The sequence below is a fragment of the Polistes dominula genome, unplaced genomic scaffold (genome assembly GCF_049000335.1).
Source record: "Polistes dominula isolate Pdom_NZ unplaced genomic scaffold, Pdom_raw_medaka contig_23, whole genome shotgun sequence".
NCBI lineage: Eukaryota > Metazoa > Arthropoda > Insecta > Hymenoptera > Vespidae > Polistes > Polistes dominula.
Window position 1 is genome coordinate 2,692,039 of NW_028300963.1, and position 17,962 is coordinate 2,710,000.

General features: G+C 28.5%; 1 protein-coding gene across 10 annotated transcripts in view; it reads right to left on the reverse strand.

Annotated features, from left to right (window-relative positions):
- The window catches only part of heph (polypyrimidine tract-binding protein 1 heph), a 407,327-nt gene that overhangs the window by 47,900 nt on the left and 341,465 nt on the right, over window positions 1-17,962 (reverse strand). For all 10 annotated transcript variants that reach the window (XM_089172852.1, XM_089172851.1, XM_089172860.1 and 7 more), the window contains one exon: window positions 12,317-12,505. In XM_089172852.1, the coding sequence (XP_089028978.1) occupies window positions 12,317-12,505 (189 nt within the window). The remainder of the gene's footprint in view (window positions 1-12,316; window positions 12,506-17,962) is intronic.

Sequence of the window (17,962 nt, forward strand, 5' to 3'; positions counted from 1 at the left end):
TTCTGTATATTCTATCTTTGTTTCTTTTTTTTCTTTTTATTTTTGTCGTTTTTTTCTTTTTTTAGCTTGAACGACTTGAGGTGCATCAACAACACCTGGATAAAGATTTTTTAATTTTTTTTTTTGTAAAACTGAGATATAATATTGCTAAGTATATCTCTGGAGAATTGTTGTTACTCGAAAAGAAAAAAAAAAAAAAAAGGTTTTTTTTTCCCATTTTTGGTTTTCTTTTGAAATATTTTACGAAAATAATGTCTTGTCTCACTTTTTGTTTCTTTTTTCTTTTTTTTTTTTACTTCCTATACATTTTATACTATTTTTTTTTCTTGTTGTTGTTCTTTAAGTTTGGCAGATACTTTTTGAACATTGGATAGGATAAGGGGGAAGAAAGAGAGAAAGAAAAGTTAGAAAGAAAGAGACTTTAGTGACGTCTTGTTGGTTTGAAGAAAGAAAAAGAAAGAATGAGAGAGAATTAGAGAGAAATTGAGAGAGAAAGAGAGAAAGAGAGAGAGAGAGAGAGAGAGAGAGAGAGAGAGAGAGAGAGAAAGAAAAAAAGGAATCAAGGAAAATACAACAGAAGGATGATCGAGATAACGACGTGGTATATCGAATACACAAATTACTTTTCCAATAGCAATATTTCTTTATATATCTACCGAGTACGTTTGATTTACATTCTGTCTACGTAGGAGATTGATTTGCAGCTACGTAAGAAAATCTAACAGATAAAGAAAGAAACAAAAAGTAAGACAGAAAAGAAAAACAGGTAAGATAGAAACAGAGAAAAAAGGGAGAATTAAAGGGTGGAAAAAGAATAAAAGAATAAAAGAATGAAAGGTAAAAGAGAGAAAGAGAGAGAGAAACAAAATGATGCAGTGAAACAAAGATTATGAGAGAAACAAAAATAAAATAGAAAGATAAACCATATATATATATATATATATATATATATATATATATATATATATATATATATATATATATATATATATATATATATATATAAAAGATAAGATTGTTAAAAGAGGTGGATAAATAAAATCATTAGTGAATTTTGAAATTAATTACTAAGATATTTTATATAACGTTGAAAACACGTATGCTCACATCAGAGTCTTGTAGAAGACAGAGAGTCTCACGGTCACGTGTTACTCACACACACACACACACATTCATCTACGCACTCATCAATATTTACGTATTGAACTTACTTGGTTTGAACTTGGCGAAATATTAAATAAATTTATCATATATATTCTAACAAAGATTCTAATATTTACAATATATTACAACAAAGATAATTAATCATATAAACGAATTATTATTTATCATACAATTTAAAAACCACCTCTAACAAAATTTTTACCTCGTCATATTTTTCCCCATTCCCATCCCTTTCTTATATATTTTTTTTTATTTTTTTTTAAAGAATATCTTCAAAATGTTTATCACGAAAATGAATACTACCTTGCCATTGTTATTTATTATCCTTATTTCTTTATTGTACGACGTTTCTCTCCTTTTTTCTTCCCTCTTCTCGTCCACCCACCACCCCATTACCTATTTCCGCTCTTCACTCTTATTCTTTCATTGTCACAGTTGTTGTGTCATTTATGTTTGAAAAGAATTCAAATAGCTTGACAGCCACTGAACGTTATATATTTAAATGCTTTCTGATGGAACTTCAAACTCAAGAAGAAAAAGAAGGGTAGTTATTTACACCCCTTACCACCATCATCCCCCTATCTCCTACACGATAAAATTGAGCATTTATTCCCCCCCCCTCTTAAGGATTTTTGTTATTAACAAATTTCCATTTTTTTTACGCTCGTTGTTGTAAATATTAATTATTATCTATTTAATAATAATAATTAATATCTATTAATTATTATTAACCAGTTAATCGGGGAAATCCCTTTTGAATTACGCACCTTTTCTTTTATTATTTATTTATTATTTATTATTATATTTATGCTTAAAATAATTAAAAAGACTATGAAATATATATATTTTTTTGTTTATTTAAATATAAAGTACAAAGGTTTGTACCTTTTACGTATTACTATCAAGTAATATGTTTGACGTATTTATTCGTCTCGCTTAATTAACAGGTTAAATGTTACCAAAAGTTGAGTAATTTGAATTCCATTTAAAATGTCATTGAACTATTGAAATTGATCGGATAATATATATATATATATATATATATATATATATATATATATATATATTTTATTTCCCTTAATCAAATTCATCTCAGACTAATTCGAATTTACGAGATCTCGGAAACGTCGATAGAGGAGAGGTTCTCTTCTGCTATTTGAATAATTTGTTGCATTAGAAAGAGACAGAAAGATAAACTTACTACGAGGAATCATATGAGAAAGTAGAAGAAGAAGAAGAAGAAGAAGAAGAAGAAGAAGAGTAAAGGGATGAGAAGTAGCATATACTGTAAGGGATGAAGGGAGGGTGTGTGTGTGTGTGTATGCAGTCAGTTAAATCATTCATAAAATTTTTTACGATGCCTGTAAACGAACCTACGTAAACCATACACACGTACGCCCACTTTCATACCGCCATTTTCTACTCGTACGATCTTCCTTTCCCTTAACTTCTTTTTTTTTCCTTTCCCTTTTCCTACCTTCAACCTCTCTCAACTTTCCCTCCCACTTTCCTTCTCTCTATTTTTTATCCCTCGAGCATTTTCACTGCTACTACTTTTTCTATGTATTCTCTTTTTTCTATATTCGTATTTGTATTTGCCCATCCACCCCCCCCCTATTCTCATCCCCATCCCTTTCATCAATGTTCTTCTTTTAACGAAACTAATCTTTGTTACTACCACGTGCACGTGTATTTATTTGTAATTCTTACGTTTGAAGAATTTTATCTTATCTTCGTATCGAATTGTTTTGATAAATTCTTGTTAATTTTGAATAAAAAAAAAAAAAATTTTTTTAAATGGGGGCTTTTTCATTTATTATGAAAGAATAAAGAATAAAGAGAATTGTGAGAGTGAGAGTGAGAGGAACGTTCATCATTGGACAACATTACAAGTGGGGATTCGAGTCCCGTCAAAATGATGGAGTGGCATACAGGGGTCATAGTAACTCTCTTAGTTTCAGTCAGTATAGTCAGTATAATCAGTCTTCCATTCTGTCTCAATCTCTCTCTCTCTTTCTCTCTCTCTCTTTCTCTCTTTTCTTTAGATATACAACCTTGTTCCTATATCCTTCTAGTTCTTCTTCGAACTTTTTGACGTAAACCACTCAGTTTTGTTTTTCAAGTAGCATCGTTTATATACCAACGATAGAAAAAAGAAAATGTGATCTCAATATAAAAAGAAAAAGGAAAAAAAAAATGAAAACAATGAAGACATCAAATGAAAGACAAATTATGAATTATTAGTAAAGTGAATTAAATTAAAAAAAAAAAAAATAAAATGAAAAAATGAACAAATTTTTAGCAGTGTGTTTAGAATCTAAATTTAAACAATTGTCATACATGTTTATTATGATTTATGAAAATCATATAAAATAATATAACATAAAATTAAATTAAATTAAATATAAAATAAAATAAAATATAATAAAATAAAATAAAATAAAATAAAATAAAATAAAATAAAATAAAATAAAATACAATTAAAATAAAAATTAAATTAAATTAAATAAAATGCAATTAAAATGAAAATAAAAATAAAAATAAAATAAAATAAATACATAATAATAAAAACCCTAATAATAACAATAAAAATGTAATCTACAAATACATTCAATAAAGACACTAAACAAAAAACAAAATTAAAAACAAAATAACATAATAATAAAAAATCGATGAACTAACAGGTACAGAAACCATCAGTTTACATTTTCATGATATTAGTATGGGTGATAACGTAAAGACTTTAACGTTCAAGCTACGATCGTCGTCAACAGCATCAACATCAGGCATCAAGTATCAAGCAGCAACACCAACAGCAACTGAGAGCTCAATAATAGTAGTAGTAGTAGCAGTAGTAGTAGTAGTAGTGGTAGTAGTAGTAGTAGTCTACGGGTGGTACTCGTGAGCTTAAATATTTCAGAGCTACGATGCACTACTGGATGTAGGTTTAACAATGGGCACATTGTTATTCGGACCTGTCGCACGTTAATGTTAGGAGGGGTCTGGATTCTAGCAAAAGCTGCCATAGTGGTGGCGTACCAAGAAGAAGGGTTGTTGCTGCTCGTGGCTACACGCATAAAGTAACCCTTCTCTGTCCCTTCATCCCCCCCCCCTCTTCACCCATTCCTCTTATCTCTTTACATATATATATGTATATGTGTTTCTGTCTCATTCTCTCACACTATTTTACTATGTTTTTCTTATTTTCTCAGTTTGAACCCTTCTGCTTCCCTCTAAAACGTAACCACTACCACCACTACCAGCACCACCTTCTTCCCTCGATGGTTATATGGACAAGATGGCGTAATATTTTTAATGGAGGGTGTCTTGGGTGATCTACGACACGCTGCATTGTTTCACCGACGACACATTGTTTTCTTCATCCTATCTCGACACTAGCTTCTTCTTCTTCTTCTTCTTCTTCTTATACTTATTCTTCCTTTTATCTTTACTCTTTTTTTTTTTTTTTATCTTACAACGTCCAACCTAGTCCTCTCACCCTCCCGCCCCTTTCCTGTTTCTTTTTTCTACTCTTTTCCTAATTTTTTTTTTCTTATACTTTTACTCTACAACCCTTCTTTCACCACTTCTTCTTCTTCTTCTTTTTCTTTTTTTTTTTTTTTAATTTTTTTTTGCCTTGCAGCATCCAATCCTTGCCTCATCTTCCTATTCTCCCTTCTCTTGTTTTCTTTAACTTGTTTTTTTTTATTTAAAATATATATTTTTTGTCTATCTTTTTCTTGAACCCTTGTTTTATTTTTCGTTGCTTCTTCTTGTTTTTAATATGCAATTTTTTGTTTATCTGTCTCTCTTTTTATCTTTAACTCTTCTTCCACTTCATCTTCTTCATTTTCTTTTTTCTGTATTTTTTTTCTTTAATCTTTTTTTTTTTTTTTTTGGGGGGGGGGGGAATAGGATGCTTCTACTTCGCTTAAGGCCATACTACAAACTTGAAGACGTTTTCTTGAGAGGAAGTAAGCGTTGCACCGTTTATCAGCGTAAAAGTTTAATACGAGGATGATATTCATCCGGTTTACCTTTTCATGTTCTTTTTTTTAGATTAGTCCACGCATTAGTAGGTAATATATTATACCATTTATTAATATTTACAGTAATGTAAATATTTTTATTTAAATAAAGAATACCAAAAAATTCTTTTCTATTTTTCATTGAAAAGAAGGAAATACGAAATTACATTCTGAATAATCTACTTACTACGTTTCTGCATAAATAAAAAAGAATCTTAAAAAAATTGCATTAAATGTAAATATTAATTGTTTAAAAATTGACAGTATAATTACTCATGTAATTTACTGTATATACGTACAAAAAATTAATGAATACATATATAGAAATTTGATGGTGAGCTTATTCGAAGATAATTTTCAAAACAAATTTTCCATTCGTTTAATCGTAGAATCTACGGGGAAAAAAATAGAAGATAAAAAAAGAGAGAGAGAGAGAGAGAGAGAGAGAGAGAAATGTACACATATGTTAGCCCATTGAAACGTTTCCCTTTTGCAATAACTTTTCTATGCATGTGGCCACTCGTAAAAAAAGGACTAACGAGTACGTTGAGTTTTAGCCTTTTTCACCCTTCTCTCTACAACCTAACCACCCCCACCCCCACCCCCATCCTCTTCTCTTTTCTAAACTCGCCATCACTTGACGAGCGTGTTCGCGCACACGAATGTGTCTTTAACGTGAAAGGAGAAAAAAGGAAAATAAAAAAGATAGAAAGAGAAAGAGAAAGAGAAAGAAAGAGAGATAATTATATATTTATAATTAATAATGAAATAAAAAATTACGAACACGAAATTGATGGATAAGAACGAATTTTTAATATAATTAATTAATTATATAACCAAACATAATGAATAAATTTATAAAATATGTAATATAAATCAAACAATGATTTATTCTGAATTTAAAAAAAGAATATAAGCAAATATTAATTATTTCAAATATTAAAAATTATTTTTTAATACTATTGCAAATAATATAAATTAAATAAATATATATATAACTGTATATATAATATATAATATTTAATTAATATTATTTGCTATAGTATTAAAAAATAATTTTTAATATTTGAAATAATTATAATAATTAAATTATAATAAAATTAATTATAAATAAAAATATTACAATTAAAAATAAAATTTAATATTGATATATATATTTTCACGTAAGTAAAATAAAATAAAATTATATAACAAATAAAATAAGAAATAAAATTGCAAAATGTATATAATATATAAAATGTATATAAAAAAAGGCGATATATTCTAAATTATTTAAAAATAATTTTTTAAAACTATTGCAAATAATATAATTTAAATATAAATAGATATTTTTGTATTATCACGTAATTATAATAAAATAAAATTACTTCTCGAATATTTGGAACTTAAAAATACCTGAAAATAAAATATTTGAAGTTATTAAATAAATTTTTCTATCATATTACGAATAAAATAAAAAATTATTACTTAATTTATTATAATATAATATAATAAAATATATATTTCTTTTAAAGAATTTTACAGAGCTTTTTATTAGTACAAAATCCAAAAGATCCCATTGTACGCGCTCACGGGTTTTTGTAATAAAAAGTAAGAAGCAAAAGAAAAAGTAAAAAAAAAAAAAAAAAAAACAAAGTAGAAAAAAAAAGACATAAAATAAAAGAAAAGAAGAGAGCTGCTTTAATCCTGGGATTTCGCGAAAAGAAAAAAAAGTAAGAGGAAGAAGAAGAAGAAGTCTCTGATTTACACTGCGGCAAATATGAAAAAAAGATGATGGGCAAAAAAAAAATAATAATAATAATAAAAGAAACAACAAACAAAAAGAAAAAAAAAGGAGAAAGAAAAAGTGTGATAGAAAGAGGAAAGATTTGAAAGAAAAAATAATAAAATTAAAATTAAATAAAATAAAATGGTAAAAAAAAAAAAAAAAGAAAAGAAACGAAGTGAAAGATAAGAAAAGGGAAGGGGTAAGAACTTAGGGGTTGGAGGATAATTTTCTTGTGCTTTTATGTGGATATTAATTATTAAGTACACAAAAAGAAAAATAGAAAAAGAGAAAGAGAGTAAAAAAAGAAGAAGAAGAGGAAGAGGAAGAGGAAGAAGAGGAAGAAGAACAATAGCCAAATTACAGTACACTTCCTGAATTTATATGGGACGTTTATATATGCAAGCAGCCATTTTAGAAAAGCTTGGCTCATCTTCTTCTTCTCTCGTAGTTTGTATGGTTCAACATGCTGCTGCTTTGCTGTTGCTCTGCTCTTTCGTGATACTAAACGAGAGAAAAGTCGAGCATGATTTTTCTTCTTTTTTACTTTTTCTATTTTTTCTAATTTTTTTTTTTTTTCACCTTGTACCACGTCGTTTACTATGAATACGCGTTTGTTGACTGTGTGTTGCATTTTACTTGTTGTGTGTGTGAGATACGTTGTTGGATATACTATTACTATACCTCGTTACATCTTACTTTTTTTTCTTTTTACGACACGATAACTGGTTACGTTAAATAATTTTCTTTTTGTTTTCTTTTATCTTTTCTTTGTTTTTTTTTTTTTTTTTTTTTAATGTCTCGTAAGATTAGGTTAACGAAATAAATATGACTTTTTATGTTTAACTACAATCTTAGAATACATGTATGTATATATAGTGAATCTGAAATGTTCAATATGAAATCAAATGTCGTAAAATTGTAGTTTATTAACTAATTTTGTTATATTTATAATATAATAGAGAATAAATTTGTATGTTTAGAAACTATTTAAAATCTGAATAAAAAAAAAAAAAAGGAATAATAAAATAAATGAAATAAAGTGTACCTCATCAAGATGATAAATTAATTTGTTACAAAAAAAAAAAAAAAAAAGAATAAAAAGAAAAACTTTAAGCTACATTATGCTGAAAGTAAATGAAAAACATTATAAAGAAATACATGGAAGATTATGAACAGGAAAATATAATATTTAAAATATAAAAATAATCGTGTGTGTGTGTGTGTGTATAATCAAAAAGTGTGAATATAATTAAGTTTTCAAAAACGTTTTAATAACTAAAAATACTTAAATAAATAAATAAATAAATAAATAAATAAATAAATAAATAAATAAAATAATAAAATAATAAAATAGAAATACGTAATATTTCTGTAAAATTTTCACATCAAGAAATCAAGAAATTAATATAAATTTTTAAACGTCTTAATAACTAACTAAATAAATTAATTATTAATAAAATAATAAAATGATAAAATAGAAATACAGAATATTTCTTTAAAATTTCCATGTATGAAATTCTATTTAATAATTTTGATTTTCTAAGACCATAGAAACTGTACTTCTGAAACAACTAAGAAGTAATAGTAATATTAATAGTACTAGTAGTAGTAGTAGTAGTAGTAGTAGTAGTAGTAGTAGTAGTAGTAGTAGTAGTAGTAGTAGAAGAAGAAGAAGAAGAAGAAGAAGAAGAAGAAGAAGAAGAAGAAGAAGAAGAAGAATAAGTAATATTGATAAAGTTGCAAAGGGGGATGATGATGGTGGTGGTGGTGTGGGTCAACTTTAACGATTCGCAGACGACTAGGGTAATATGTCGGTTAAGTAAAAGGTGCACGCGTTCGTTTAATAAAGACGACAACGAAGTAAAGTAGTAGTGGTGGTGGTGGTGGTGGTGGTTGGGTTGTGTACGTTGGTGTTAGTGTGCGCACAGAGCATTGTTTAGTAATTAATTTAGAACGGAGCTTACCGTGCTTTGCAAGCTCTATCGACCCTATTTCCCCACCTCCCTCCCGTCAACCTCACCATAACCACCACCATCACCACCAACCACGAATTGGTACACCTTTTATCTGACTACACACGCTCGTTAGAATTTTTTCATTCTTTTTTTGTCTCTCTCTTTCTTTCTTTCTTTCTTTCTTTCTTTCTCTTTGATTCGTCATTCGCGTAAAACTATTTTTCTCTTTCTCTCTTCTCTTCCCTTTTTTTTTTTTTTTCGAAAGCTTGTTCTAAAGAACCATAAAAAAGCTTTGTGTATGTGTGGAAGGGGGAAAGAAACCTATACAACGGATTTTATAAAGGAATTTAAAGTAATTTTTTTTTTTTTTTTTTTTTTTTTTATTCAAAAACGCGTTCTGTTAAATCAACTTAATATAAAACTATTGTTCATTAAGGTTCTTTTTTGTTTTATCAAAAATTGACATTTATGAAATGGGTATTGAAAAATACAAAAGTTAATAGTTAAACCATCGTTCTTATTTCTTTCAAATTTTTTACATTTCGTAGAAAATAGATAGGAAAATTTTATAATATATTTATAAATATAATAATAATAATATTAATAATAATAATAATAATCACGACTATATTGCATATAATTCTAAAAACAAGTTGATATAAAATAAAATAAAATACAATATGATACAATAATATTTTTTTGATTCTAATAAAAAATATTTAGAAATTGTGATTTTCTTATCCCAAAAATAAAAACTAAATAATAATAATAAAAAAAAAAAATATTAAAAAAATGGTAATACTTCGAACAAGTCAAACGAAAGATACCGAATTTTCTCGAGTTTCATTCACCCCTACATTTACACACATACATTCATATATAAAAGAACCGTTTTACACTTACACATATACCATCAAACCTTATATATATATATATATATATAACCACATTGGTATCTAACCATATATACACACATATATACATAAAACTGGAAGGAACATCTAAAAAGTAACAGCTTGTACCTTACACACGTACCAATACTAAGAAAATATATAAGTGTAAGTGTGAGAAGAGAGAGAGAGAGAGAGAGAGGCTTTCACGGCGATTGCTTTTTCGGCGTCGTTTGTCAGTCGCGATGCGAGCAGGGTGAAAAATCATTTGACCGTGGTGAATTCGTACCCGTAGGAAGAAGCTTTTTCTCTTATACCATCCCTTCAGAATCTTTTGAAGAAGTGCAACACACCCACCCCCTACTCTTCTTCTTCTTTCTACTACATTTCCTTCCCCTTTTTCCACACCCCCACTCCTATTAAACCTTATATCCCAGTCTCACCTCCCACCCACTTTTCTAACCCTTTTTTTTTACACATAGAATAACCGCGAACGAAAAATACTTGAAATTCTTGGGGTTGATTTGCAGTTGACACTACATTACGTATCTACACACAAAAAATCACTCATCCTTACACAAATATATTTATTTATTTATATGTGTGTGTATATATATATATAAAATCTTTTATCTTTATTCGATCATCGAAAAAAAAAAAAAAGAAAATATCAAAATTTACGTTGGGGCAATTTTTTAACCTGTACGAAATAAAATTGAGATAAATGAGAACATGGAAAGAGTATACGTGAGTATGTGTATATGTTACACATGTGTGTTTGTGTATGAAAGTGAGAGACGGATATGTTGGTTGGAAAGAAAATGGGCGCACATATGTATCAGGAACGTGAAAAGAATCTATTTGATGAAATATTCCACCCATGGGGGATGAGGATATGGTGGTGGGGGATATGAGAGATAGAAGGGCCCAAGGAAAATCTTTGAATTTAAGACTCGATTTAAGATAGCTTCTCCTCTTCCGGCCATTAAGCAAGGAAAGCTTTGCTAGATTATTTACGTCCTATGAGAGAGAGTGTGTGTAAAAGAGAGAGAGAGAGAGAGAGAGAGAGATAATATATGTAAGAAGGATAGAGAAAGAGAGAATATTCTCCCTAAGGAATCGGTGTCCGTTTCAAGGAAGTTGTATAACCACCACACACGAGGGAAGTATGGTAGTTTGGTAACTCTCGAGACTTGTCGGAGAAACTGACAATGTCTCAAGGAAATTTGAAACTTTAACATCTATCTAAAAGCTTCTTAATGATAATGATGATGATAATGATGATCGTAATGATGGTTGTTTACATTAAATATATATGAAAAGAAAAAGTGAAATTATATTATTTATAAATCAAATATTTTATGATAGTTTTATGTACTTGAAATTATCAACTATTTGTTAGGAAGTTTGTTTAATTATTGCCAGGATTTATTTATCGAATAAATATATATATATATATATATAAATTATTTTGTAATGAAAAAGAAGTAGTATATCAAAAAATAAATATCTCAAATTAATAATTAATATAACATCTAACTTTTCCAAGTGTTAAATATTATTAATGCTATAATAAATATTAATTATCAAATTAAATTAAATTAATATAAAAAATCAATGATTCTACGATATATTAATATTGATAATTATGAAATAATAAATATATAAAATATCATTTACATTATTATAATAGTATATCAAAATAAAATATTTGAAATTTTGATATATCCTAAATTTTAATTTATTTCATTTCAATTTTTACAAAGTATCTAATAAATTTTTGTTTACTAAAGTATTTTATAATTTTATAGTAATGTTATAAGTTTAAATTTATAAATTATAATAATATAATTATAAATTTTCTTATAATTTATTTTAATAATTTTAATAAACAAAATAAAACTAATTCCAAGAAATATACATACACCCGTATACACTCCCATATATACATATATAGATAAATTGACGTCCTATAATATATACATATATATATATACTACTCTATCCCTTTCCCTTAGATTCTGAAGCTCGTTGTCGTTGCCGCAGGGATCGTTCATAAATCATGAGAACGTTAATTATAAGGTAACGCGCAGACATGGATGTTTGGATTAACTTGCCGCCTAGAGCCAAATATGGCTGACAACATCGCGTACGAAATACGTATGACACACAACGTTAGAATGTTAAAACGACGGCCTCGAATAACGAAGAATTTCCCATCTGTCGATATAATAATCTCTATCATACTATAATATCACATATAATATATATATATATATATATATATATATATATATATATATATATATATATATATATTAGTAAGAGGAAGTGTGTGCTTGTGATGGCACAGCTGAACATATATATTAGTAAGATTCACCTATTGAAGGTACCTACAAATTTTCCCCAATTGTTTCTATTCATTCATAATTTAATTAAATCATGTCATTTCTTCTAAATAATATTTTGATAATTATAAAAAAATAAAAAGATTAAAAAAAGTATACTTACTTTGGATGCGTGGCCTTCATCATTTGTAGGGCTACTGACCGCGTTGTTGCTGTGTGCCTGATCCGTTTTTAATTCACGATGATTGCTGAATTGAACATAAACTGCTCTGCCCCTAAGTTGTGCTATGCACGAGGCATAATACGTAACCATTGTGGCAGCAGCATTTTCATCGGCCATTTCAAGGAATGCCTGTAACAAAAAATATAAACAATCAATATTCATTATTTATTTTAAATACAATCATTTGACTAACACGAATTAGAAAAACTATGTTCAAAGTTTTCAATCAAAACTTTTGCTAAACAAATTGAAAACCGAACAAAATAATCATCATTATTATTATATTTTTATTTATTATTATATACACATTTTATTATTTATTATATGCAATTATATTTACTTGTTAAATAATAAAAATCAATTTTCTCTAAATGTAAGAAATAAAACAACGTTCAAAGTTTTGCACCAAAACTTTTGCTAAACAAATTAAATCAAACAAAATTATTATTATTATTATTATTATTAGTACATATATTTGTTTATTATTACATACAATTAAATTTACTTGTAATATAATAAAAATCAATTTTCTCTAAATGCAAGAAATAAAACAACGTTCAAAGTTTTGCACCAAAACTTTTGCTAAACAAATTAAATCAAACAAAATTATTATTATTATTATTATATACAACTATATGTATAAATTAAACGTATATACACATATGTATGTATATATGTGTGTTAATAAAATACTCCCAATGGGGTATTTAGTTACCCCTAAAATCAAATAAAAAAAAAAAAAATAAAAAGTTCGCCAATATATACTCTGTATCCAAATAGAAAGAGAGAAAGAAACAGTATGAGGAAAAGGGTTGGAAAAACTGGGTGGGGATTTTAAGGGGTGGTAGAGAAAGAGAGAGAAATTGAAGGTCCGAACTTCGACGTTAATGGATTTATACGCAACATGACGCTAATTTGGGCACGGCTTTTAGTCTAATTTACGTTCGAAGCGACTGAAAACATCGTAAATAAAACCATCGATGGAAAAAAAAAAAAATAGCGAATGTGATTACACTCTGATTACTACTTCTCTCTTTCTCTCTCTCCCTCTCTTTCTATTTTTATTTTTTATACTATTTTTTATTCTCGTTTTTTTTTTTTTTTTTTTTTATTAGAATTATTTACATATCGAATGATAAAATTTTCAAAAGGAATATATGAGAGAAATATTAACTCTCTTGAAAATACTCGCGTTACCATTCTCGTTGATATTTATTAATGTATCCGTGTATGTAAATGCACACTACTCGTGTGTGTGTGTGTAGCGTGTGTAATATATATATTCCTATATATACTTTATTTTTTTATTCGTTTACATTTACTATATTTACTCGTGTGTGTGTGTGTAATACATATATATGTGTGTATGTTCTATGTATGCATGCATGAGTAGGTGGATTTGTATTTGATAGTAAAGCAACATTTTTAGTATTTTGTATTTCGGTGTTTTACATTTTCATGTTGTTTTATTATTATTATTATTATTACTTCGTATTTTGTACTTTTTATCTCTCTTTCTCTCTCTCTCTCTCTCTTTCTCCCTCTCCATTTGACTGCAATCGAACGGAAACAGAAACGACGAAGGTAACGTAAACTAGGAAGGGTTGGGTGGGCTGGGTATAAGGGGTAAAGGGAAAAAACCGGAAGTCACTAAAACGTAACTCGAGTCACGTCTCGAAGCTTATCTATCCGTTTTCGTTCCAACCGAACCAACTCACCCTCTTCCACCCCCATCCGAGACACGAACGTTAAACTTTTGCTTTTGAAAAGAGAAAGAGCGAGAGAGAGAGAAAGAGAGAAAGAGAGAGAATACGATAGGCCGTTTGGTGATCGTTGTTTCAACAGTGGTTGGTTGTTTCTCCGGTCGTTTCGACCAACGATAACGAGCAGACTTTCCTGCTGCTGTTCCCTTTTCAGTTTACCCGAATGTTCTCTTCTAACACACCCCATTCCACCCCCTTACCTGACTCTCTCTTTCTCTCTCTTTCTTTTTTTTTTCTTTTATAGATTTCGATCGTTTCTTTAAGGGCTCTTGAGAAAAACACTTTTCCGTTTTGCCTTTTAACTAAGAAACGAAATTTCATTATTCCTTATCTTCTTTTATTAAAATGATCGCAATGATGAATTCAAAACAAAGAGTGAGAGAGAGAGAGAGAGAGAGAGAGAGAGAGAGAGAGAGGAATGTGAATAATATTTAAAATTAATTTGATGGTAATTATTCTTTAAGGAAAATAAGATATTTTTGATAAATAATATCTTTAGTAAAATTTAAGTAAAGAATTAAATAATCTATAATTGTATTTAATTATTTTCGAAAAAAAAAAAAATAATTGTAAATATTATTTAGTTTTACGATTATTACAATTTCGTAATTAATAACTTTGTTCTATTAATAATAATTTGTACAATAAATGTAGAAATAATGTATTAGAATAATTTGATTTTTTTTTTCAACAAAGTTGCTAAAGTTGCAAAGATGCAAATATAATTTAATGAAATATCAAAACTTTTGCAAAATATTTCTACACCGTGTAATTTCACGCAATGCAAAGGAAAAAAAAAGAAAAAAGAAAAAAGAAAAAAAGATTAAACTATTAAAAAAGGAATTTTTTTTCAGAATAAAAATTGTTTGAAAAAATATACAATAAATACTTAAATAAATAATTATCTCAATATAAGGCATCATTATCTGTATCGATTTTGTATCAGGATTATCCTATATCAAAGTGTTATTTATATCTATACACGTTTAATACAACGCGAATGCAACCGTCATCCTTCTATCGTGAAATCTATCAAAATAGATATACATAGATATACAGGTAGATATACAGGTAGATATAGATAGATATTAATCGATAACTCATCGATTGAAACGTAGAAGAATATTCAATACCTTATACAGTAGATCGTCTATGTTTGTATTTCTCTCCTTACCGATACTAAACGTTTCTACGTAAACAAGCTTTATACCTAGGACGACTATCGAGTGGGTGGTGGTTGTTGGTGGTAGTGGTGACGGTTGTTGGGTTGCTTGGTACATCAATTCAGTACGGATTTAACAGTTTATTACTTTGCTGAATCGAGATCATATCAAAATATAGATAGTATCGATACTATATTCTTTTCATATCTAGAATATATCTAAAATCGTAAGTGAAAACGATTTCTTGTTTCTTAGTGTGCGATTATCAGACAATGTTTGTAATTTTAATTTATGATGAAGAAGAAGAAGGAGTATAAGTAGAAGAAAATATTCAGATTAAATCATATCAGAACAATAAAGTAAAAGAAAAGAATAAAATATGAAAATAAAATATAACAACTGTACAACAAAATTAATTAACAAATTCAAACTGTAAGAGAAAGAACTCATGAGTCGTTATTAAACAATGTTTATAATGTTACTTCATGAAGAAGAAGAAGAAAAAACAGTAAAAGCAAAGAAATCAGATCAGATCAGATCTTTCACTTCACTTCAAAGAAAAGAAAATAAAATGCAACATAAAATAACAAAAAACAAATTTACAAATTCAAACTGTAGGAGAGAGAAATTCGTGATTCGTTTCGTTACGGTTCGTGAATCACAGGAAAAATCATTTTTATCAACCAACCAACCGAACAACCAACCAACCAACCAACCAACCAACCAACTAACCAACCAACCAACGCCAGCCAAGCCCGGTAGCTTCGTTACTCGAAATTCGAATTTCACAGAACGAAACGGAGAAAGAAAGGAAAAAAAAAAAGAGGAAAGGGATGGAAGAGATAGAGATAGAGAAAAATGGGAGGGTTGGGGGGGGTGGGAAGAGTTGCAGTAGGAGGAGGAGGAGGAGGAGGAGGAGGAAGCAGTAGCAGCAGTAGTATGGCGAGAGAAATATGCAGTTTGTTCGCGGAAATCGAGTTTGACAGGACGAACGATCATTCATTCGCATTTCCATGGAGGTCATCATTGTGCAGTAGTCCGAGCAAGCGCACGCGCGTGCATTAGATCGACGGAAACCCACCTGGACAGGTGTGCAACTCGTTGTACCCACCTCCTATATATATATATCACATCATAATCACCCTATACTCCCATCAGCTCTCACTCTCTTCATCTCGGCCCGGTAAAACGAACTAAATAGAAAGAGAGAGAAAAACACGTACAGAAATATGAGAATCCTATGCAAGAGAAAGAGAGAGAGAGAGAGAGATAGTAAAAAAAAAGTAAATAGAAAGAGATAAACGTATAGATATGAAAACTCCTATGAGAGAGAAACCTATATAAAGATATGGGTGTCCTCTTCTGAAGAAAAATAGAAAAAATAAATGTGCATGTGCATGTGTCTGTCTGTGTCTCTCTGTGTGTGGGAGGAATACAGATATGAAATGTCTGTGAGAGAGGAAAAAAAAAAAGAAATATTTATATGTATATGTGCGTATGCGACTCTTCTTGTGTATGTATGTATGTATGTGAAATTGAGGGTGTTGGTGTTGGGTAGTACTACGTGGCGTGCAGCAGCAGAAGCAGAAGCAGAAGCAGCAGCAGGTACGATGAGAGGATAGGGGGTAGAGGGTAGGGCACACAAACGCGAATAATATCGTAACCGGACGAGCCATCCTGGATTTAGCCGCGTTAACTCCGTTTCCCGCTCTAATGACGTATAGACCCCGAGCAATTGGGTTTTCGTCCAAATGGAGCGAAATTCGCTGCCTGGATTTGAGCCTAGGACAATCTACCCTTGTCCTCTCTAAACCTCTCTTCTCATCTTCCTTTACCACCCTCTTTATATATATATATATATATTTCTTTCTCTCATTTGTACTCACACTTTTCTCAGTTATATTTATAATATAGCAATTATTTTTTTTATCCTATGTCATGTTGCTTGAAAAAATTAGAAGAGAGTTGATCATTAGAAAAAAAAAAAAGCAATATTGTAAGATTGTATTGTTAGATTGAAGTTATAGTGCATTTTTTCATTTATTATTGAATAATAAAATATTAAATAATAATTGTACAATTAATATTGTTCAAAAAAATAAGAAGAGGGTGGATTGTTAGAAAAAAGAAACTACATTATAAAATTGTATTATTAAATTTAAGATATAGTGATTTTTTTTTTTGAATTTAATTATTGTCTTCTATTTGTTTTTAATTTATTATATATTATTTTTATTATTATTTATTATATATTATTTTTTTATTATATATATGTATGTATAAAATTAAGCTGCTTTGATTTTAAAATTTGGAAGCATATTACGGTATTCTGCATTGCTTTAAAATAAAAGACAGAACGTTTGTTGGATCGTGAAAAATTATAAGATTATATCGTTGTTATTATTATTATTATTATATCGAAATTAATAAATAATTAAATAAATAAGTAAGGTTGAATTTAAAAGCTCATCCACTTTTTCTCTCACATTTACTTTTTTTCACGTAATATTATCGTATTATAAAAATAAAAAATAGGAAATGATCGAGAGAAACCGAATATAACAGGGTTGCATTGTTATTAAAACGTTTTCTCTTCTTTTTATTTTATTTTATTTTATTTTTTTTTTAGAGTTAGAAATGAGTTCCATTAAATTAATGTC